This window comes from Pleurodeles waltl, chromosome 12, assembly GCF_031143425.1.
Source record: "Pleurodeles waltl isolate 20211129_DDA chromosome 12, aPleWal1.hap1.20221129, whole genome shotgun sequence".
Lineage (NCBI taxonomy): Eukaryota > Metazoa > Chordata > Amphibia > Caudata > Salamandridae > Pleurodeles > Pleurodeles waltl.
Window position 1 is genome coordinate 203,563,556 of NC_090451.1, and position 23,656 is coordinate 203,587,211.

The window sequence follows — 23,656 nt, forward strand, 5'->3', positions numbered from 1 at the left end:
CCTTTTGCCTGTAGCATCGAATTTTCGACTTTCTTTATCTGGAGGTGGTGCATCTCCTGAAGTATGAGAGTTGGCTCTTTTGCGCGCTGCTCCCACTACAACAGAGTCTGGTGTTAGCTGTTGTGTAATGTACACTGGGTCTGTTGGTGGCGGTTTATATTTTTTATCTACTCTTGGAGTAATGGCTCTCCCTTTAACAGGCTCCTCAAACACTTGTTTGGAGTGTTTTAGCATTCCGGGTAGCATAGGAAGACTCTGATATTGGCTGTGTGTGGACGACAGTGTATTAAAAAGAAAGTTGTCTTCAATGGGCTCTGAATGAAGGCTGACATTATGAAATGCAGCTGCTGTTGACACCACCTGTGCGTAGCCTGTACTATCCTCTGGTGGCGATGGTTTAGCTGGATAGCATTCTGGACTATTATCTGACACTGGTGCGTCATAAAGGACCCATGCGTCAGGGTCATCTTGACTCATTCCTGTATGAGTTGGGGATTGCATCATTGGTGGAGTGGCTACCGGTGATGGTTGCGGAGAGTGATGTGGGGATGGTGGCGGTGTTACTTGTTTAGCCACCTGTGCGTGTGGCTGTTTGTCCTTGTCTTGGAAGGCAAGCTTGCGTTTCATTTTGACTGGAGGAAGAGTGCTGATCTTCCCTGTATCTTTTTGAATAAAGAGCCGTCTTTGTGTGTGATCTGGCTCTATTGCCTGTAATTCCTGTCCAAATCTATGTGTCTTCATTTGTGTGGACAGTCCTTGTTCCTCAGTGTAGGAACTTGTTTTCGGTTCCGAGGCTGGATATTTCGGTACTGAAACCTTTTCGGCTGCTTTTTTCGGCTCCGACAAAACCTTTTTTACTTTCGGCGTCGTGCTCTCTCGGTGCCGACCCGTTTCGGTGCCACTGTCTCGGTGCCGAATCTTCTCCTAGCCACTATCTCGGGCCCGAGATTGCTGTGTGCCGGTATCTCGACCGGAGTCGGATGACTGACACCAGCTAGCCCTTTTTCGGTGCCGATGAACGGTCACCTACTTTTCGGGTTAAGCCATGGCCTGTTGGCGGTGGCGTCCCCTTGGCTTTAGCGCTTTTCTCGTGAGTTCTTGGTTTCGACGTCTTACTCACGGTTTTAGGCGTTTCCTCGGGATCGATCTCCTCAGAGTCCGACTCCTGGGTGGAGAATGTTTCTTCCTCCTCCTCGAAACGCTCTTGTCCTGTCGGCGCCAACGCCATTTGCAGTCTTCTTGCTCTTCGGTCCCTGAGTGTCTTCCTGGACTGAAACGCTCGACAGGCCTCACAAGTATCCTCCTTGTGTTCTGGTGACAAACAGAAGTTACAGACCAGATGTTGATCTGTATATGGATACTTGTTATGGCATTTTGGACAGAAGCGGAATGGGGTCCGTTCCATCAGCCTTGAAGAGACACGTGGCCGGGCCGACCAGGCCCCGACGGGGATGGAAAAAAAAATCCGAAGGGCCACCGGAGCTCTTCTTAATTCGGTGTCGATCTGTTGTAACTAACCCGATACCGAACGCAAACAATACCGATGATTTTTCCGAGATTCTAACTAACTTTCCGACCCGAAACACGGAGCAAAAAGGAACTCGTCCGAACCCGATGGCGGAAAAAAAACAATCTAAGATGGAGTCGACGCCCATGCGCAATGGAGTCGAAATGGGAGGAGTCCCTCGGTCTCGTGAATCGAAAAAAGACTTCTTTGAAGAAAAACAACTTGTAACACACCGAGCCCAACACCAGATGGCGGGATGTGCACAGCATGTGTATCTGCAGCTACACATGCCATCGAACATATATATATATATATATATATATATATATTACCCAGTGGCAATCAACACTGTGTAGTTATAGTTAGGATTGTGTTTCCATGGGAAATGCCTTTTTTGTGATGCTAATAACTTTGGCGCTGTTTGACGAATCTCCATGAAACTTTTTAAAAAAGTATACTTATTGACTAGTTTGTACATGGGACATTTTGGGGTGACTCGTCAAAGGGGGGGGGGGGGGCTGAGAAAAAAGGAGGGAACCCAAAACTTGTTTTCCCTATTTATTTTTCCATAGGAACTTTAGACACAGCAACAGTCTTAACCACTGAACAGATTTACATCAATTTGGCAGAGAGCTAGCTCTTGGTCCAGAAAGATTGCTTTTTGTTATTCAGTGTTAATCTGTTCAGTATTTTTTTTAGCAATTCAAGTTTGTTCTTCCATTAGCCATTTCAGAACTGTGGTACCAGTACCTGTCCATCAGTGCAGAAACAATGCGATTGTCTAGCTGCAACATCAGAGAAAATGTAGGGGCCGCCAATACAGCACTCAGTCTCCGGGTACTGAAAAAGATTTTAAAAGAACCAATGGTGGGGCAGAGTGGGGCCCATTAGGACCCTGCTAGCAATATAATCTAAAAAACGCATCCTGTCACTGATGCCACAGTACTAATATGGGACCCCTATCTGATACTGTGGAACTCCTGTGGCACTCAAAATAGTTTTGAAAAATGCTATGTGCACTGAGGCTGCACCCATGGGTTTAGGCACAGGTTGTCTGAGGGGGTTGGGTGTTTGCTCACCTTAAAATATGATTACAAAAAACACAGATATTCTCTGATTAGTTCTTGGGCTGAAATCTGTTTGCTCACCAAATGGAGAAAGGCTTGCCTTGGAGCAGTTCATCGGTCAGTTAAAGTTATTTGTGGAATTACAGTCAGGGTGACTCTATCCTATTTTACCAGGAAACAAACAGATATGAACAGAGTGGGATTACAGATAATAAACAACGCCCCATAAATCAGTGAGACCATACTTAGGCCAAATGAAATTTCAAAACCTGGCATTAACTTGCACAGCTATTTGGGGACTACTACGCTGAGGTCCAGAAGGACAACGAAAGCAAGGTTTGGAAGAGGAACACTGGCATTCATAGTATCAAGCTAGTGGAGTAAAGATCAGGTTAGAGTAGAACGACTTGAAACTTAGATTGCTAAAAAATGAACTGTTTCATTGCATTTTGAATATTCGTGCAGATATATCCTTGTTAAGCTTTCATAAAAAGTTGAACACCTGGTTAATTTCCAACCCCGAAAAGGAGATCCCCCCTAGATCATGTTAGCTTGCAGTTAACAGCCTTATTATCAAAGAATTAATTGATAGAACCAAGAAACTCCTTGAAAGTAAATGTATGTGCTTAATACATTCCCTAAATAGGTGAATATTACACAGTCATGATCTTGATGGCTTATTTCCATCTGGGGCAGAAATCAGGTAGTCCATGGGGGCTTGACAAAATAATGATCTCTGATATGGCCTCAGGCATACATGAGAATTTTACAAAAAACTTGTCAATACCATAAGTGTTGAGTCCTCTAAATGGAGGACTAAGTTTGCGAATATAACACATGGCTTATTTGGCTGGGTCTAGAATGAGGGAGAGAGATGTTGAATAATAGGGAACTGGGTTATGATCATTAGACCACTGCCTTATAAAACAGACATACTGAATATTAGTGAGCTAACATGCGGAATTGGAGATTACAAGAATCAGTGGCAGCAATGATGAAACTACTCTGATGTGCTAAAGACAGCGATCCAGTAGATGATTTCTCATGGAGGTTAGGAAATTAGCAGGGCATGACTAACCTCCTACATGACTCGGACAGAGGGGCCACAATATAAAACATGCCAGAAAATACTTGGGGAGTTACTCGTCTTCGGCTCAATAAGTGTGCGTCTGAGTATGCCCAGTCTCACAGAATTCTAAATGCTACCACAAACCTACAACAAAACTATGATGTGTTGGTCTTTGAACCCCAACACTGAGGTCCTTTACATGTGAATCTGCTGTCAAAATCAGGTGCCAAGTGTTACTGCTTTTCTTGCTCACCAATGATGTTGTCTGGCAGTTCAAACTGGACTGTTCCCATTGGAGGAGGACTCAGGCTGACTTGCATATGGTTCATCCACACTTGCAAACACACAGTGGGCAAAAAATTAACTGGAATGTAACTCAAACAATTTCCAGTAGGTGAAACATTTGCAAGCATACTTTAGATGTTTTAAGTGTGAAATTCGTTCTGGGTCCAGAGTTACCTGTTACTTCCCAGCTGCTCACCTTCAGGAACATGAACAATGTATAACACACTCAAACCAAACTATAAACCACCTTGATGCTTCTACTTGCTTGTAATTTACATAAAATCATTGGTATCCCATATTGTAAATATACAAAAATGTACACTAGCAACCCTTGATTTGCATTCTGCAAGAGATCTATGTCTTGCTTAATATATGAGGCTTACAGTATGCCCATGATGCAAACTGTGCATGTCCAGCCATGCCCTCTCATGAATTTGTAGAAATAGATTTAGCATAGCCATTAAGCTGATGGGGGTGGAGATCACAGTTTTAATTTAAGCTGGACATTAGAACTTGATGTGAAACTGAGTCAACACCTTTTGCTGACCTCCATCTCAGGATTTGTGTGTGTCAATATTTGGTATACTTGAAATTAGATAGATGGATGTATTGAGGTTATTATAAAAAACATTTACACTATGTGAAATTAGATGTTGATGAGTTTGTTATTTTAACACAATCTGAAAAGTCCATGCTTCTTTCCACTTACCTCTAGGAGGGCCACCCATACTGTGTAGAGAGCCACTAGTTTGAGGATGTGCAGCTCTAGCAGCCTCCAGATGAAGGCCTGGATCTGGTGGAGCACACTGGAGAACTTGCCACAGAGGACCATCAAGCGTTCCATCACCAGGCCCCATTTACTTGGAACCTCTGCAAAATAGCAAAAACAAAAGGGTTTTTAGACACAAGACACAATCATCCAGGTCAGAACAAGGAGAATAAAAGATCTCCTACCTTAAATCTGCTAGCAAGGCTTGATTGTTTAATAGTTCAAACAATTTTAGATTTACAAAATGAGTTTCATGGCTACCCCTTTGCATGAAAGACCACAATTGGATACATACATAAATCCTTACAATGCCATCTGATAGCCATCACTGTACGAAATTGGTCTCGATGAAACAACAAACAAATCTGGAACAATTTCTTTGGGGGCAATACCAGTGCCTACCTAGTACATTATGGCATATATGACAGACAGCAGTATCTCCTCATAGAATGTGGAGAAATGTTTCCTACATCCTTTATCTGATATAGCCTAGGTGATGTATCATAAGTGGACATCTCTCAAATCTCTTGTCTGTATGTCGTTCTATCTCCTTCTCACATGCTACCTTCTCTGCCTCCCATGGGATGTCACAACTGTGACACTAGACAATCTGTTACACTTTGTAATGGCATAGGCACATCCTGGACCCAAGTATAACAGTGCTATATATTGATATAATCTACATGTTTTTGATGGGGCAAAGGGTAGGAACTTTGTTGTTGTAATGTGCTGAGATGGGACTGTCCCATTGCATGGAAAATAATTTGTAACTCTGACCTGAGTCTCCCACCTGCAAGTGGTATCCTGGTCTTATTTTGGCATCAACACACAAACTTCTGCATTCACTCTATAAGACTAGACCCAATATTGACTTTCAGACCTGGAGCCTCTCTCAGGTTTTGGAGGGGCACCAAAAGATTACCCTTAGCTGGGCAAATTAACAGCATCTTCATCCATGATCATGGACAGTCAGTGGTGGTGGCAGAATACCATATTATTAGAGATCAGTAGCTGAACTGGTCTTTTTAAATACTGAGAAATATTATTATGATGCCTACAGATCTGTTCAAGTGAAGTTCCACTCACCTTTCATAAACAAATCATGCGCTGACATCCCTGTATGAATGTCGAATGTGTGAACATGCAAGGCATATGGTAGCAGACCTCCATGTTGTTTATGTGTGTGTGTGTGTGTGTGTGTGTATATTTTTAACATTGGGATCATAATAACTTCTAAGTTTTCATTATGTAGGGAACCCAGTAGTGCATCCCTGTTGAGCTGTCTAATCCGTGTGTACACTATTAAGCTCTGCTGTGATAAAAATATTTATATTTTTCTAAAAGGACAAGCACAGGGATGGACTTCACAAAACAATTATACCAAATCACATTGCAAGGTTTATGAGCAGTCACAAATGTCACTGAACTGGTCACTTGTGTAAAATTCCAAACATCCTGAGGTAGTGCATTGCCACACATGTCCAATGTCGATTGTCACAGCACACAATGGTTTGGGGTCTAGTTTCACTAATCCGTGCAAGACACTACTGAGTAAACTAATGTTTCACAAACTTTCAAGTACAGAAGTTTCATAATGCAGGATGAGCAATGCAGGCGATTAAATAAAAGCAGGAAACAGGCTAACATTGGTAAATAACAGTAAATACTCTGAGCTTGGGTTCTTCTCCACTGTGACTTCACTTGGTCCCCGTGCTACTAGCCTTTCAAAGCCACCAGTCTGTTGTAAAAGCCTCACATTTCACCAAGGCTACCACTTGTGCAACATACACACAGCTCCACACATTACTGCTATCAGAGAAAGCCTTGGTCTGTTTTTACCTGACAAGTGCAACCTGCTTCTAGCTGCCTCAATCAAAATGCTAATTTTCTTTTTTAAATATATGTATGGTCTGGGAACCTGATATTTTAGTTTTGCCATTGTTCTTCTGAAGTATGAATGAAAAATCTGAATTCACTGGTTGTGTGTGCAGAGACGTAAAGCAAAAACAATTCATAGTTCAAAATAAAGATGTTTAAGATTTTTGTTGATTGTCTTTTGTGGGGCATGTAGCTCTCAAAGATGAAACACAACACATCTGTACACATTACGCACTACAAAGATCTTGAGCTGAATGAAACTCACTTTACTTTCACATTAACCATCACAAGGCATTGCTAAACTAGAAACTTTACAAATCTCTATTAACTATGAAGCCAAATACAATTAAACAATCACATTCACCTGATGGCTGGATATCCCAGAACTGTGCATGAAGGGCACAACAATTAATAAAGTGCTCCTGTACCACACTAATGGTAGGTGATATACAAATGCAGAAAACTTAACATAATATTTTACATGACACAATTAAACAGGAGCTTCAAATTTTAGTACTGTAGTGTGGCCAAGTCAGAATTAAACTGTACATTTTAGTGAATGAATGAATGGAAATGTATAATGTGCACTGCTACTCAAAAGAGTGTCCTGGTGCTAGAGGAGGGGAAAAATGATACACACTCAAAAACCAGCCCTAATACCCCGCAGAAAAGAGCCAACGTTTTAATTTCCTACAAAATGCTGCCTCAAAAGAAATCCAACGTAGGTCACGACGAAGCTCATTCCAAGCTTTGGCAGCGGGAAAGAAAGCTTTGCCACCTCTCCGCACATGCTTGATGGAGGAATAGTGAACAACTAGGCAGAGGCAGAATACAGCATTCTGTAAGGGCAGTATGGCTCAAATAAATACCCTGGACTAGACAAAAACAGAGCCCTAAGGACCAGAACCAGGGGTTTGAATAAACTCTGTTTCCTGAGAGGTAGCCAATGGAGAGTTTCACGACAGGTGAAATAGAAGACAGTCTAGGCAGGTGCATGATGGGCCTAGCAGCAGCATTTTGAACCTCTGATACTCCTAAATAGAGAGCATTAGCATAATCCAGACAAAGTAATCAACGCATTGATCACACTTCTAGATTCCAGAGGAAGGAGGAAAATAAATGTCTTCAGAGTACGAAGCATAGCGAAGCAATGGCCTACAACTACAGAAATCTGCAGTTGCATAGAAAGAACATTGTCCATCTTAACCCCTAAGGTTTTTCACCATCTGAGATGGAGAAGGCGGAGCCAGCAGAGGGCCAAATGGCTTCCCACCAATTCGACACATTTGAACCAAACATCATGATTTCAGTCTTATCTGCATTGCATTTGAGTTGTCTACCCAGAATCCAATCAAAGGCAGCAAAGATACAGTGCTTAAAGGATGATGCAATCGAGGCAAGGGAACCATCAAAGGCAAAAAGCAGCTGGGTATCATCAGCATAAGAGATGATTTCACAGTCACAGGCTCACCTACCAAGACCAGAGGAGACATAAAAACTTCAAAAGGGGTAAGCGAAGAGCCTTCCTGAACACCCTGATTTACTACTTTAACCTCACAGCAAAAAGGAGCAAGCCATATTGATTGACCGCTGGAATCCCAAAAGGAATTAAACCAGTCCCAAACAACACCTCCCACAGTGGCCATCCAGTGAAGAAGGATAGAGTGTGGGAGAGTGGCGAAAGCAGCAGATAGATCAAGAAAAATAAGAGCAGCTTTTTCACATAGATCTGGCAACCATTTAATATGGTCAGAAACCTCCAGTACTGCTGATTCCGTACGATGCCAGGGACGAAAGCCTGACTGGCTGGCTGGGATGCACTAGCTTTGCCTTGCTCCAGGTAATCAGATAGCTGAGCATTGACCAGTTTTTCCAACATTTTGGTAAAAGCAGGAAGCAGAGAGATGGGTCTGTAGTTACCAAACATGTTAGGGTCAAGGAAAGGCTTACAGACAGGAAACCCTTCAGTCAGTTTCCAAGCCACAGACATGATCCCCAATGATAGGGAGGGATTAAAAATGGAATTAATAACCGGGTTGATGACATCTACTGCCACACACATCTAGCAGGGGGGGGTGGGCGGCAGACATCCATAGGCGAGACCGATTTACACTTCAAGATAGCCTCCCTAGATTGCTCAAGAGAAATAGGCCTGAACTGGGTAAACCTGCCGCAATTAGTATCAAGTCCCTCAGGGTAGGTCAGAGAAGGGCATTCCTGTGGAGCAGGCATAGACCTTTGAATATCAGCGATCTTAGTCTCAAAGAATGAAGCTAACCCATTACACATATTGTGAGAGGGGCAATTTCCTTGTGACAAGAATTGTGGGAGAGGAAAGATTTCACAATCTCAAAGATGGAACAAGAGCTTTGCCCATCAGAGTTGATTTTATCTTTAAAGTACGAATTTTGAGCCTGTTTAATAGAGGCATGATATGCTCTCAGAGCAGATTTATAGTTCAGTTTTCTATCAGGGAAATCATTCCTATGCCAGACTCTTTTTAGCTTTTTTCAGGCTTTCCATTCAGCAGCCAGAGGGGCAGAGAACCAAGGGGCCAACCGTCTGCCCTTTCTCATCCTTGGCTCTTGAAGAGGGGCCAACAAATCTGCTGCACTCGCCAGCCAGGAATTTAAAGACCCCACATTTTGGGTAACATAGTTAGTCAAAAGGGGATGGGTACTCATCAGGAGTTCCATCCAATCAGAGGCCTTCACCTTCTTCCAAGCCCAAAAGACAGAATGGTCCGGAGGCCTAGCATGCAGGGAGGGTTTATCAATCTTACATTCAAAAGAAATTGAACAATGGTTGGACCAAGAAATGGCCCCAGGGGAACAAATTGACAGCAGGCAATTGGCAAAAAACAGATCAATGGTGTGGCCTGCCGAATGAGGTCACCTGTCTAGTCAAGTTCAGAGACTGCATTGTCTCAATTAGACTGGATGCCGGCTGGTCCAGCGGATCATCCACATGAAGGTTGAGATCACCCAGCACAATGAAACCGGCCCATTGTAACAAATAATGGGCCAAAGACTCCTCCAAGAATTCCAAAATATCGCGAGCTGGATGCAGAGGGGATATATATGCACCCGGAAAAAAACGTTTGAGCAGACAGTATAAGATGAAAACTCAGGCTCTCAGCCCCCAGATGGTCAGCAAGCTCAAAAGAGGAGCAAGTCATACGATGTTTGCAGGCTATCGCCCCCACCCAGCCTTGTTTGTGACTTTCTGCCACTATGAACCAATGAGTGAACCTCTGGAATTTCCAAAGTGATATCCAGGACAGAGGACTCATTCAGCCATGTCTCTGGCATAAAAATTACATCTAACCTACCACTGTTGAGTAAGTCAAAAATATGAAAAACGTGTTTGTGCAGCAAACAAACATTAGGAGAGTAGACATTTCATTAGCCAAATTGCCCCCTGTAAAGGAGTTGTTCAGCAAGCCAGAATTGGAACCTAAGAAAGGCACAGGGGTCAACATTTCCTCAAATGCCCAAGGCAGCACATCGGGAAACTGGCAAGGTTGGTACATGCCTCAACATGTGATCTGAATGGACTAGCAGACACACCCAGGATTAGTCAAAGAGCCACAGTCAGCATGGCTGGTGCTGGCCGCGGTCCAAATGAGGACGGGTGCCAATGGGCTTGCAGCAGTGCGTCTGCTGTGCATCCACACCGTGGTGCTGCTTTTATGCACTAGCAACATCAGACAACAGCTGCCTACTGCCAGGCAATTAAAGTGCAACCTAACCCAGAATGGTGCCTGTAGTCAGCCCATGCAAGTAGAAATGGCTGCCAAAAGAGAAAGACGCCCCCGTCTGAAGAAGCCGCCAATCCCAAGACATAACCAGCACAACAGGTAGATAGCACACTGCAACACTGAGTAAAAACTAAAATTAAAAACCAAGATCATCTAAAAATACAATAGTAGAAGGGCAAAAGTTTAAAAAGTGCTATAAGTGTTGCTTATAAAAAAACAGCAGTTGCTTAATCTACAAACAGCACACAGCTTTACGGGGTATAAGCAATGTCAAATGTGAGCTTTGCAAACACTAAGTTAAACCACATAAGTACTACTTTTACTATTATAACAGTATTTAATGGTACTATATGATAGTGGCATTACTGAGATTTAGGGCCTCATTTAGAGTTTGGAGGGAACTCATCAAGTTTAAGTAGGAAATTCTGAAATAAAGGTGAAGAATCCATTGGTAGAACTTCTTCCAGCATATGGTAATATTGTGGATGGAATTCAGTTGGTGGATTCTGCTTTCATACATAGAGTTTGCATCAGAAATTAGAGGATTTTCACATCACTTTAAACTCTACATGTGATTTTATATCTCAAGGACTGGAGCAAATGTTACAATTTGTTACGCCTCCAGGAAGACACAAAACGTCAGCGACCACACTGATTTATTGCTCACTGCTAATTGGAGCAACAAAAGACAACTATTAGAGGGCCACATTTTGCCCACCAGCTATGTTAAGCACACTTAAAAACAAACTGTAGAACACTTACCAATATAATAGTAATATAATGAATTGTATTTGTATAGCGCTTACTACCTCTGATGGGGTGTCAAAGCGCTTTGCGGCAAGTAGCACGCTATCAGGGTGCCAAATTAGAGGTCTGTCAACTGGTTATTGGGGTTAGTTTTTCATGCTCATTCCATGCATTCCCACCAGTTTCTTTGTGCTAATTATCAACATAGATGTGATCATTAGAGGGGGGGGCTAGGTGAGACAAAATTCCTAGCTGGAATTAAAATATATTGTTATGGTTTTAAAAGAGCTTTAAGGCAGTTAGGCATGGGATTTTTAGAGTAACTTGCATACAGAAGAGGGAAACAGATGGTAGAAAGAAGAAGAGGATGATTTTAAAAAACATTAGTGATGGAATGCCAAATTTTCATGCAGGACTTTAAGGGTTACAATTTTGAGAATTTTTGCATGTAAATTATGGATGTAAACCTGTTGAAAGCAACAGTTTCATTCAAAGGTACTTCTCACAGTAAAAAAGGAAGCACAATGTGACAAATAAAAGCCTCTTTTTATATACACATTACACCAAATTTTAATACTATACTCAAAATGTATTTGAGTTTATGTAAATTATATGCACCATAAACCATATATCATAAAAACTGTCTGTAAACATCGACTAGCTAAAAAAATATAACAAGGCAATTAATATAGACTCATTGCAATAACCACCAGTATATTCAGAGCGAGGTTTGTCACCCATTCAATGTCTGGCTTAGAAGGTGCCGCCCTCTTCATCTGCCTGAACCTGAAGAGCACCCTCACAGAACAGACACCACACCATGTCCAGCAGAATGGATGTGTCCGGGGTCACCTTCTCCTTCTATGATCCACCTTGCCTCGTAGTGTTGTAGTGCATATAGAATATGTTTTAAACATGTTTTAAGGAATGTGATTGTATTATAAGCTTCCAATTATAAATATGAGACATGATTTACTAGTTGTTTTCTTTTGCACTCCCATGCAACAGCTTAAAGTTGTAACTTAGGGCATGTACTTTACTGCTAACAATTTTCAGGCTGCACCACGATAAAAAGACCCTTATTTTGATATTGGTAGGTCTATGTTTAGGAGGATTTAATATTTGAAACTGAACTAGTTACACAGCACTCTGACGACTGTATTAGCCTGACTTGTGCTACAGAAGGACTATGAAGTAAGTTACTTACCTGTAACTGTAGTTCTCCAGTATTGGAAGCTTTCATAGATTCACATGCTTGAATACTTCCCCGTCGTCAAGATGGGAGTCGCTGGTGGAATATACAAACTAGGCCTGAAAATGTACATATACAATACATGGCCTAGGCTTCAACAGAATAACCTATCAGTCATTTTGTAAAATAGACCCAAACTTAAATTTCAACCAATCAGATTGCCTGACCCCTTAGAACCTCCTGTGAGGAGCTGCCTTCCCTAAGATTTTCCAAGCATAAGTACTGTAATAATGAACACTGAGGAGAGAAGGTGAGCTCCCCGGGGATGCGGGTGGGTCGCATGTGAATCTATGAAAGCTTCCAACACTGTTCATTTCATAATAAGATATCATCCGCATTAAAACAGGTAAATGCAAAGCAATAAAAGTTAACCCACTGAAACGTAAATGAATATGCATAAGAGGTACATTAATATTGAACAGAAAATGTAATATTATAGCAGAAGCGGATGGTGGGAAAATAAACAGCTCACCTTATCGGAACAAATGCCTAAGGACTGCTTGACCCACTGCTGCATCTCAGAGCACCTCAGCATCCAGACAGTAATGCTTTGTGAAGGCGTATGTCATTCTCCACGTCACTGCTCAACTGATGTCAGGCAGTGACACCCCAGAGAAGAGCGCACAGGATGTAGACTGCCCTGGTGGTACGCACACGTACTCTAGGGTCCAGGGGTCGACCAGCCCTTTGATGGCAAAAGGCTATTGCGCTTGAGATCCATCTAGAATGAGTCTGTTTAGTGACAGGATGCCCTCTTCTGGGCACACTAAAAGCAACAAATAGTTGATTTGATTTCCGGATCGAGAGCGTTCGCTGCAGATAAAACTTAAGGCATTGTTTGACATCAAGGGAATGCAGCGATCTTTCTGCTCCAGTCTGAGGCTGTGGAAAGAAAGCCTTTAGAACCACTGGCTCATTAATATGGAAGTCTGACGGCACTTTGGGGATAAACCTAGGATTTGTCCGCAGGATGACTATCTTCAGCAAATCTCATGAAGGGGTCCTGGATAGTAAAAGCTTGGATCTCGCTTACTCGACGAGCAGATGTTAAAGCCAAGAGGAGCCCTACCTTCCAGGTGAGATACTTAATGTCTGACTTATGAATGGGCTCGAATGGCTCCTTCATGTTGACCCAGGACTGTATTTAGCTGCCAAACTGGAGGTGGTGCTCTGACTGGAGGAAAAGATCAAAACAGACCTTTAATGAATTGCTTGATAAGCCTATGAGACCAGAGGGATGTTCTTTTAGATAGTCGTCTATATCCGGAGATAGGAGCCGGGTGAACCTTAATAGATGCATCCGCGAGACCAGAGTGTGCCAGATGAAGAAGATACAGTAAAACTTGCTCTGGAGCAGATGTAAGTGGATGAATGCCATTAGGAACACACCATAAACAAAGCCGTTCCCATTTTAATTTGTACGTTTTACTAGTGCTATCAGCATGTGCTTTAGCTAAAACAGTTTTGCAGTCATTAGGAATATTCAAATGGCCGAACTCATGAGCCATGCACATAATCTGAGAGACTTGGGACCCGGATGCCTCACTTGGCCCTGGCTGATGGTTAGTAGCTCCGGTATCGGTGCTAACCTGATGGGAGGACAAGAGGACAGCAACAGAAGTTCAGTGTACCATAGTTGATGTGGCCAGGCTGGAGCAATTAGGATTATCCGGCAGGGTTCCGATTTGATCTTGCTGATGACCCGCAGAAGTAGAGGTATCAGAGGAAAAGCGTAAGCATAAATCCCTGACCAAGCTATTGAAAGGGCATTTCCCCACAAACCTGGTTGGTGATGCCAGCTTGCATAAAACTGGCATTTCACATTCTGGGACTTTGAAAACAGGTCCAGATTTGGTTTTACCCACCTGAGGAATATCGCGTCCAGCATCCTCTAAATCCGCTCCCACTCGTGGGAAGATGTGCCGAGCCTGCTTAGTGAGTCTGCTGTGGTGTTGCTCACTCACGGAAGATATTCTGCTCGTACGTGCACTAAGTGTTGAATGCACCAGGTCCAAATGGTTTGAGCTTCTATGGACAGCAGATGAGACCGAGTCCCTCCTTGTTTGTTGATGCAGTGCATGGTGGACGTATTGTCCGTTCGGACAAGCACCGAGGAGCCTCGGACCTTGATCGAAAAGCCTGCAATGACAGGTACACAGCTCTGAGCTCAAGGAGGTTGTTGTGAATAGTAGCATGCGAGTGAGGCCACGTTTCACTCACTTGAAGATCTTGAAGACATGCACCCCATCCCTCCAACGAAGCATCCGTTGTTATTGTAAACAAAGGGACCTGAGCTAAGAAACCTAAACCCTTGGAGATGTTTGTCGGTGTTAACCACCAGTTGAGGGATTCGACGATCCTTGCTTTTATCTGTATGATGTCCCTGAAGGAACCTTGCATCTGTTTACACTGTTTGCTGAGCTCTTCTTGTAGAGGGTGCATCCGAAGGCAGCAGTGGGGAACTAGATTGATACAGGAGGACATCATCCCCAGTAGCGATTTGAACTTTCGAACTGAAAGAAATTTTCTTTTCTGAATTGTGTCTGCTAGAGTAACAAGTTTGAGTTGTAGTTCCTCTGCTGGGAACACCTTTGCTTGAGGCATGTCCAGTATAGCTCCCAGGAAAACTATTCTTCTGGTAGGCTGAAGATGGGACTTGTCTTGATTGAGAGTGAGACCTAGTTGTTGGAATAGGCGTAACGTGGCCTTGAGAGAGTGGCGTAGAGACGATGTCGTGAGCCTTCAGTAACCAGTCATCCAGATATGGGAATATCTGGTGTTTGAAGCACCTCAGATATGCTGCAACAGGGGCTAAGTATTTTGTGAAAATCAGAGGAGCGGATTTGAGTCCGAAAGGTAGCACTTTGAATTGAAAGTGCCGGCCGGCTACCATTAATTTTAAGAAATTCCTGTGTTTGGGGTGAATGGGTCTGTGCAAGTAGGCATCCTGCAGATCTAGGGAAGCCATGAAATCCCCTCTCTTGAGAAGTTGCAAAACATCTTTCAATGTTACCATGCGGAAGGGTTGCTTCTTTAGATATTTGTTGAACTCCCTCAGATCCAGGATGGGTCTCCACAGACGACATTTCTTCCTGTTGAGGAAGAAACGAGAATAGAAACCGCTTCCTTTTTTATAATAAGGCACAACCTCTATTGGATAACATGACATCTATTTCCAGAAGGAGAAGATGCAGATGTTGTTGACGTGCCCAGGAAGGCAGATTCTCGGGGGGCATGCAAGTGAACTCTAGCAGATGACCATAAGTTATTATGTCCAGAACGCACTTGTCGTTTGTGATCTGACGCCAACGTTGCAGGTGATGTGTCAAAGAAGGAAAGGTAGCCGGCCCCTGAAGGCTGTCTTTGCCTGCGGGAGGTGTCCTTAGATTGTCTCCCTGACTTCCCTCTAGGAGGAGGCCTGTTGTATGCCAACACTGGAGGTTGTCTCTGGTGGTACTGGGGTCTGTAAGATTGGAATTGAGAGGAATAAGCTGGGTACCTGAATGATTGGTACCCACCTCGAAAGGAAGAGTGGCCTTTACCCCTGGCTCCTCGAAAGGGTGTGCGCTTATACTGCAGTGATCCTAAAAACCTGGCAGTATCCATGTCTGCTTTGATTGCTTGAAGAGCATCATCCACATGGTTGCCAAAAAGGTCTTGCCCATCATAAGGGAGGTCAAGGATCTTTGTTTGGACATCCAGTTGAAAATTTGTGGCCTTAAGCCACCCTTGGCACCTTAAGACAGCTGAACCAGCCAGTAGCCGAAACCCCATAGCGACAATATCCAAAGCACAGTCAATAACCTCTGCAGATGTGCGCTGACCTTCAATGAGAATTGTTCTCGCTTCCGACTTGCTGGAATCCAGAAGATCTACAAAGTGCGAAATGTCCGACCATAGCTGCCTGTCATATCGGCCCAGAAGCACGAGGGAATTTGCAGCATGGACCACAATAGCAAACATGGAAGAAAATATCTTTCCAGTGTTGTCAAGGCGCCTACCATCCTTGTCTGGGGGTGCAGATAGAGGTGCCGAAGGGTTTCTAGAGAGTCGTTGGGCAGCCTGAGAAGCCACTGAATCTGGTTTTGGATGTCCAACCAGGCAAGCAGGGGCGTCCTCTGTCACTTTATATTTCTTGTCCAGCTTTGGCAATACCGCTGGTACCGTAGTGGGGGTCCACATAATTTTTAATCCCCATTTCCATACATGGTCTATAATAGGGATTGCTCTGACTACCTTTCAATGTGGCTCTTTAAAGTCATATAAGAAGCAATCCTGGCTGTGTGGGTGACATTTGGAGCTCAAATCAAGCCGCCACTTTTTCTAATAGATTATGAAAAGATCCAATATCCTCTGGAGGGGATTCAACTGAAGTTGGGCTCCAGTGAAGGGGGTGCCGGGAGTACATAATCATCCCATTCATCCTGCTCCAAGGGAACTTCTCCTTCTGCTGCTTTGTCTGATGAGACCTGGGCTTGTGGACTCTGTGGAGCTTGAGGAGGAATTTGCGGCACAGCAGGAAGAACTGGTAGAGGTACCGGAGTACATGGTGCAGTAACCATTGGTGTAGGATCTTTTGTTGACTGAGGATGGAAGCTCTCCCTATAATCCGCCAGCATGGCTTGTAGGTCCGAAACAAGACCAGAAGGCAAGCACACCATTCCTTGCTGTTGGTGCTGTGGGACTGGATTATAATAATGCTGATCATAATAGGAGTCATCATCAGAGTACTCCTGACATTTAACATGTAACTGGGTTGGACTACTGGCTACTCCAAACAATGCGTCCGGATCTGATTCATCATCATCGTCGCCATATAAAAAACGAGATGGCAAAAGTCGCAACACCTTACTTGGTGATGTGACAGACGGTGTCAAATGAGTCTTGGAAAGCCTCTTGAGAGAAGTATGCTCTGCAGATTGATACAAAGGCAATGTTGTTGGTCTCTGCCGCTTTGCTGGAAACATTTTTACTGTTGCTGAGAAAAAAAAATGTTGTCAACGGAGGCGTCGGTGAGATCGTTGTCACTGGAAACATCGATGATAGTACCGTCGACACGAGCGTCATCGAAGGAGGTGTCATCAGAGGTCGTCGTGAGATCAATCGTTGACCGGAGTGTCATCGACGAGAATAGCATTGACGAAATGGGGCGTCCCATCGACGAGGATGATAGTGTCATTGATGAGGATCCTGCAGCTGCTGCCGTCAACATTGAAAGAGTGAATACAACCGGCGTCACTGATGAAATAGTCGTCGACGAGAGTACCGTCGACAATGGCGCCTTCGACGGTGCTGAAGCTGGTTTCATGAACTTGTGGCGAACCTTCGGAGGTGGAGTAGCCGGTTCAGAAACAGTCTTTTTTGATGATTTTTCAAGGCATTCTGTGCCTGTTTTCTTCCTCTGCGGAGAGTTATGGCTTTTAGAAGATGTTCCAGCTGATTTTTGTGCTGGTTTTTTTAGGTGGCTCTTGAATATCCCAGCCCTCCTGCTTTCTTTTAACAGGTGCTTTAGGAGCAGAAACAGAAGAGGAGGCACTATCCTCAACAGATTTTGCATTCTTTAGTTTTATGGCTGGGATATAAGCAGTAAATGCATTCCTCATATGGATCATCCACATATATTTTCTTCAAACAAGAGGCACAGGATCTAAAAAGGCCTTTCCTTTGTGTCTCTGACATGGCAGCCGGTTTGAAGCACCAGAGAAGAAAAGAAAAGTCCCAAACCTGAAGTAGTAGATCTTCGGAGAGAAAATAGCAGAGCTCAAAGGAGACTCCTCAGCACAACGTGCGGTGGAAAATCTGGGGGAAGAGAGCTCCTCACAGGAGGTTCTAAGGGGTGAGGCAATCTGATTGGTTCAAATTTGAGTTTGGGTCTATATTACAAAATGACTGTGATAGGTTATTCTATTGAAGCCTAGGCCATGTATTGTATATATACATTTTCAGGCCTAGTTTGAATATTCCACTGGAGATTCCTATCTCGGCGACGTGGAAGTATTCAAGCATGTGAATCTATGAAAGTTCCAATACTGGAGTAAGAATGAGTAAAGATGAATGAGGTGGGACGTTCGAACAGTTGAGATGCAGACAACACATCTATTTCTAAATTCATTGAATTAGCGGGCATGTTAAGTCTAGCCTAGTAAATTAGATGTCAATGTCTAGTGTGCTCAGCTCATCTCGTGATCAGCTGTGCTCCCCAGTCTGCAACAGTGGAATTCCACTGGAAGCTAATCTACTGTTCCTGATACTGTGAGTAAGACCTAGTATCTTCCACCAAAAGATTGTTTACTGATGTTTTTTAATAGTTGAATTATTTTTGAGTGTTGTTTTAACAAGCTGTATTTGTGGCCATCCAGCAGTGATTAAGTGAGTAGACAGCCAGTAGGAGTAGACTCTTCACCTGGATCACTTGGAATCAACCATACTTTCTGGTTGGGATACGTGTCTGGCTCATTTTGGGAGGCACTCTAGTTGTTTGGGGCTCATTATGACCAAGGGTGGCTATTTAAATCAACTGCATGCAAACTGTACAGTATTCAATTGTATGAGAGACTCCTAGTATTCAGATGCCGCTAAGGTTTATAAAACTACACTGACACGGTTTTCAAAAACATTTTTTTACATGTTTCTCCTACCTAGATGTACTTTTGGCCATCCAGGAGTGGCTGAATGAATAATCAGCTAGTAAGCGCTGATTTAACTCCTGGATAGTGTGTGATCAACCCGAATTCCTGTTTGGGAAAAATATTTGGTGCCATTTTGGGAGGTAATCTAGTTGATTAGGGCTGGTTATGACTGACAACAGCTGTATAAAGCAGGTGGATGCATGCCTCGACTAAGCAGCAAGCAGTGGCCAGAAATGCTGCCCCTCGCAGAGGAATTCGCACAGCAAGTTGCAGTTGTGCTATTCTACCAATGGGCTATGTTCTTGGGCTTAATATTCAGTACCTCTCAATAGCAATTGCTCCAAAGAGGTAGGTCAGTTATGACTCCTTCACTCATGCTATCTATGCCTTGCCTCATCTGCAAAGACTGAAGAACAGTGTGTGTGGGAGGGTGGGGGAGGGTGTTAAAAATAATGCTGATGGATACTCTGTTTCAAACACACAGTCTTCTAGCACAGTTGTTCCCAACCTCTTGACTTTCCAGAGAAGAAGAGAAGAACTTTCCTAGGGGCAGTATTGGACACTGCCACCAACAAGGCAGCCCCTAAAGACGACAGACGGAGAAAGCTCATCTCCCTCGCGAAGCATTTACAAAAAAAAAGTACGTTTCAGTTCACCTATTCAATTCCCTGTTAGGGATGATGTCCTCCTGCATTCCTCTGGTGCCTTTCTGTCATCTAAGAATGAGACCCCTTCAGGAGCAGTTAGATCTTCAATGGGCACAATCCATGGGGTCTTTCGACGATATAATCAGGATAACGAAGCCCATGATACTCTCTCTAGCTTGGTGGACTCAGGAGTCTCATTTAGCAAAGGGGCTTTTTTTTCTCCCCCAACAAGCACCTTGGGTGATAACTACAGACGCTTCTCTCGAAGGATGGGGTGCTTTCCTCCAGCACCTACAAGTAAGAGGCAAATTGAAGCCGCATCAGAAAGTCTTTCACATCAATTACCTCGACTTGAAGGCTGTTCGACTAGCTCTGTGTGCTTTTCTCCCAAAAATAAGAGGTTCTTCGGTTCTCATCCGCATGGACAACAGAACGACAATGCATTACATCAACAAGCAGGGAGGAACCAAGTCTCTGCTCTTATCGAGAGAATCTCAGTGCATTTGGGAGTGGTCTATCAGCCACAAAATAAACCTTTGAGCAGAACATGTCCCAGGCATACAGAACATCATTGCGGATTCCCTGAGCAGGTCTCGGTCGTCCAGCCACAAGTGGGAATTCGACCACGAAGTCTTGAATCAGATTTTCACCCGATGGGGGAAACCGAACCTGGATCTCTTCACCACCCCGCAGAATGCGAAATGCCATTTCTTCACAAGTCGGGACCCACATCAGGGCTCTTGGGAGAATGCGTTTTCCATGGCATGGTCAGGAATTTATGCCTACGCTTTTCCTCCCATTCCCCTGATTCCAAGGGTTCTGGCGAAGATCAAGATCGAACGCTGCAAGCTCCTTCTGACTGCTCCAGCATGGCCTCGTCAGTTTTGGTATACAGAACTCCTTCACCTCTCGCAGAGCCGCAGCATCCCTCTACCAGTTATGCCCTCCCTGCTTACGATGAATGAGGGCCAAGTTCTCCACCCGGATCCGGCTTCACTTCACTTAACAGCCTGGCTCCTGAACACCATGAGTTTGCGCATCTAGATATACTGTCTGATTGCAGGGCCATTCTTGCCAGAGCTGTAGCTGAGAGTACCAACAAATGTTATCGTCTGAAGTGGAAGAGATTCTGCTCTTGGTGTGCTCGGGTCCAGGTGCACACCTTTCCTTCATCACCGCAGCTGATTTTACCTTATCTTCTGCACCTAGCCAGATCGGGTCTGCGATTTCTTCAATTAAGGTTCACCTGGCAGCAATTTCCTGTTATAGGCATACGGAGAACGTGCCTCCCCTGTGGTCAGTAAGAGTCATAAAACTGTTTAAGGGTCGGTTCAGGTCCTTCCCTCCGGTACGGCCTCCACCTCCTTCATGGCACCTTAATTTGGTCTTGTCTCAATTAATGAAACCACCGTTTGAGCCTATCCACAAGGCAGATATAAAGTTCCTATCCTGGAAAGTCTCTCTTCTGCTCGCTCTCACCTCGGCTAGAAGATTAAGTGAAATACAGGCATTCACTATCCAGGATCCTTGCTTACAATTCAAAAGGGATTGAGTAATTTTACGAACAAACCCAAAATTCATACCTAAGGTCCCGTCCGATTTTCAGATAAATCAACCAGTGATACTAAAAACATTTTTTCCTAACCCATCGACACCAGCAGAACAGGCTCTACATTCTTTGGATGTTCAGAGGTGCCAAAAGTTTTACCTGGACAGAACTAAACAGTTTAGACAATCTAACCAGCTTTTTGTGGCTTTCAGTGCTCCACGTAAGGGGCGAGCTTTATCTAAACAAGGAATTGCAAGGTGGATAGCCTCTGCTATTAACTATTGTCATACAGCGGCAGGAAAACCTTTGCAGAATCCACTGCGTGCACATTCTACAAGAAAAATGGCTGCATCCATGGCACTTTTTGCTGGAGTGCTCATTCAGGACATCTGCAGAGCAGCCACATGGTAAGTCTGTGCATACTTTCGCAAGACATTACTGTTTGGAGGAAACTCCGCAAGGAGATATGAGGGTAGGACAAGCGGTGCTGCAACATCTTTTCCAGTAGCGGTGGGCTATTGTAAGTTCTTTATTCTTTTTTTCCTGCCAGCCCAGTCTATTTTGCACACATTGCATACGTTTGTTTTTCTTCCTTTACGGCTCTCATAGTCATAGTTTTGCCTGTTTAAGGTACCGCAAGATTTTGCTGATATATGGATGTTCCAAGGTGTGTGTGTGTGTGTGTGTGTGTGTATATATATATGGAAAATGTCACTTACCCAGTATACATCTGTTCGTGGCATTAGTCGCTGCAGATTCACATGCTTTGTACATCCCACCATCTAGTGTTGGGCTCGGAGTGTTACAAGTTGTTTTTCTTCAAAGAAGTCTTTTCGAGTCACGAGATCGAGGGACTCCTCCCATTTCGGCTCCATTGCGCATGGGCGTCGACTCCATCTTAGATTGTTTTCCCCGCAGAGGGTGAGGTAGGAGTTGTGTATTATAGTAATAGTGCCCATGCAATGGAGTGAATATGTATGTACATAATGTAGTTTAAAGTGATATATTTACAAATTTACAAATGTTCAAGATCAACTTCGAAACGGCTAGAGGCTCCCGTGGAGGCGGGTGGGCGCATGTGAATCTGCAGCGAATAATGCCACGAACAGATGTACACTGGGTAAGTGACATTTTCCGTTCAATGGCATGTGTAGCTGCAGATACACATGCTGTGCATAGACTAGTAAGCAGTTATCTCCCCAAAAGCGGTGGTTCAGCCTGTTGGAGTTGAAGTTGTTTGAAACAATGTTCGTAGTACTGCTTGGCCTACTGTGGCTTGTTGTGCCGTTAACACATCCACGCAGTAGTGTTTGGTAAACGTATGAGGCGTAGACCATGTGGCTGCCTTACATATTTCAGTCATTGGAATATTTCCTAGAAAGGCCATGGTAGCACCTTTCTTTTTAGTCGAGTGTGCCTTTGGTGTAATAGGCAGTTCTCTTTTTGCTTTGAGATAACAAGTTTGAATGCACTTAACTATCCATCTAGCAATGCCTTGTTTTGAAATTGGATTTCCTGTATGAGGTTTTTGGAAAGCAATAAATAATTGTTTTGTTTTCCGAATTTGTTTTGTTCTGTTAATGTAGTACATTAACGCTCTTTTGATGTCTAATGTATGTAGTGCTCTTTCAGCTACCGAATCTGGCTGTGGGAAGAACACTGGTAGTTCAATGTTTGATTCAAGTGGAACGGTGATATGACTTTTGGTAAGAATTTAGGATTTGTTCGTAAGACTACTTTATGCTTGTGTATTTGAATAAATGGTTCTTGTATGGTAAATGCTTGTATCTCACTTACTCTTCTTAGAGATGTGATAGTAATTAAAAATGCAACTTTCCATGTTAAGTATTGCATTTCACATGAGTGCATAGGTTCGAAAGGTGGACCCATGAGTAGAGTTAAGACAATGTTGAGGTTCCACGAAGGAACTGTTGGTGTTTTTGGTGGTATAATTCTCTTCAGGCCTTCCATAAACGCTTTTATGACTGGTAACCTAAATAATGAAGTTGAGTGCGTAAATTGCAGATAAGCTGAAATTGCAGTAAGATGTATTTTAATGGATGAAATAGCTTTGACTTTTGCAAATGTAGTAAGTAGCTTACAATGTCTTTAGCAGATGCGTGTAATGGCTGGATTTGATTATTATGACAATAATAAACAAATCTTTTCCACTTATTTGCATAGCAATGTTTAGTGGTTGGTTTCCTAGCTTGTTTTATGACCTCCATAAATTCCTGTGTAAGGTCTAAGTGTCCGAATTCTAAGATTTCAGGAGCCAAATTGCTAGATTCAGCGATGGTGGATTTGGGTGTCTGATCTGTTGTTTGTGTTGAGTTAACAGATCTGGTTTGTTTGGTAGTTTGACATGAGGCACTACTGAGAGGTCTAGTAGTGTTGTGTACCAAGGTTGCCTTGCCCATGTTGGTGCTATTAGTATGAGTTTGAGTTTGTTTTGACTCAACCTGTTTACTAGATATGGAAGGAGAGGTAGAGGGGG

The 23,656-nt window shown here is 43.5% G+C and overlaps 1 protein-coding gene across 4 annotated transcripts in view; it reads right to left on the reverse strand.

Annotated features, from left to right (window-relative positions):
- Positions 1 to 23,656, reverse strand: part of PIEZO1 (piezo type mechanosensitive ion channel component 1 (Er blood group)) — a 742,509-nt gene that overhangs the window by 276,137 nt on the left and 442,716 nt on the right. For all 4 annotated transcript variants that reach the window (XM_069215849.1, XM_069215848.1, XM_069215845.1 and 1 more), the window contains one exon: positions 4,638 to 4,798. In XM_069215849.1, coding sequence (XP_069071950.1) covers positions 4,638 to 4,798 — 161 coding nt within the window. The remainder of the gene's footprint in view (positions 1 to 4,637; positions 4,799 to 23,656) is intronic.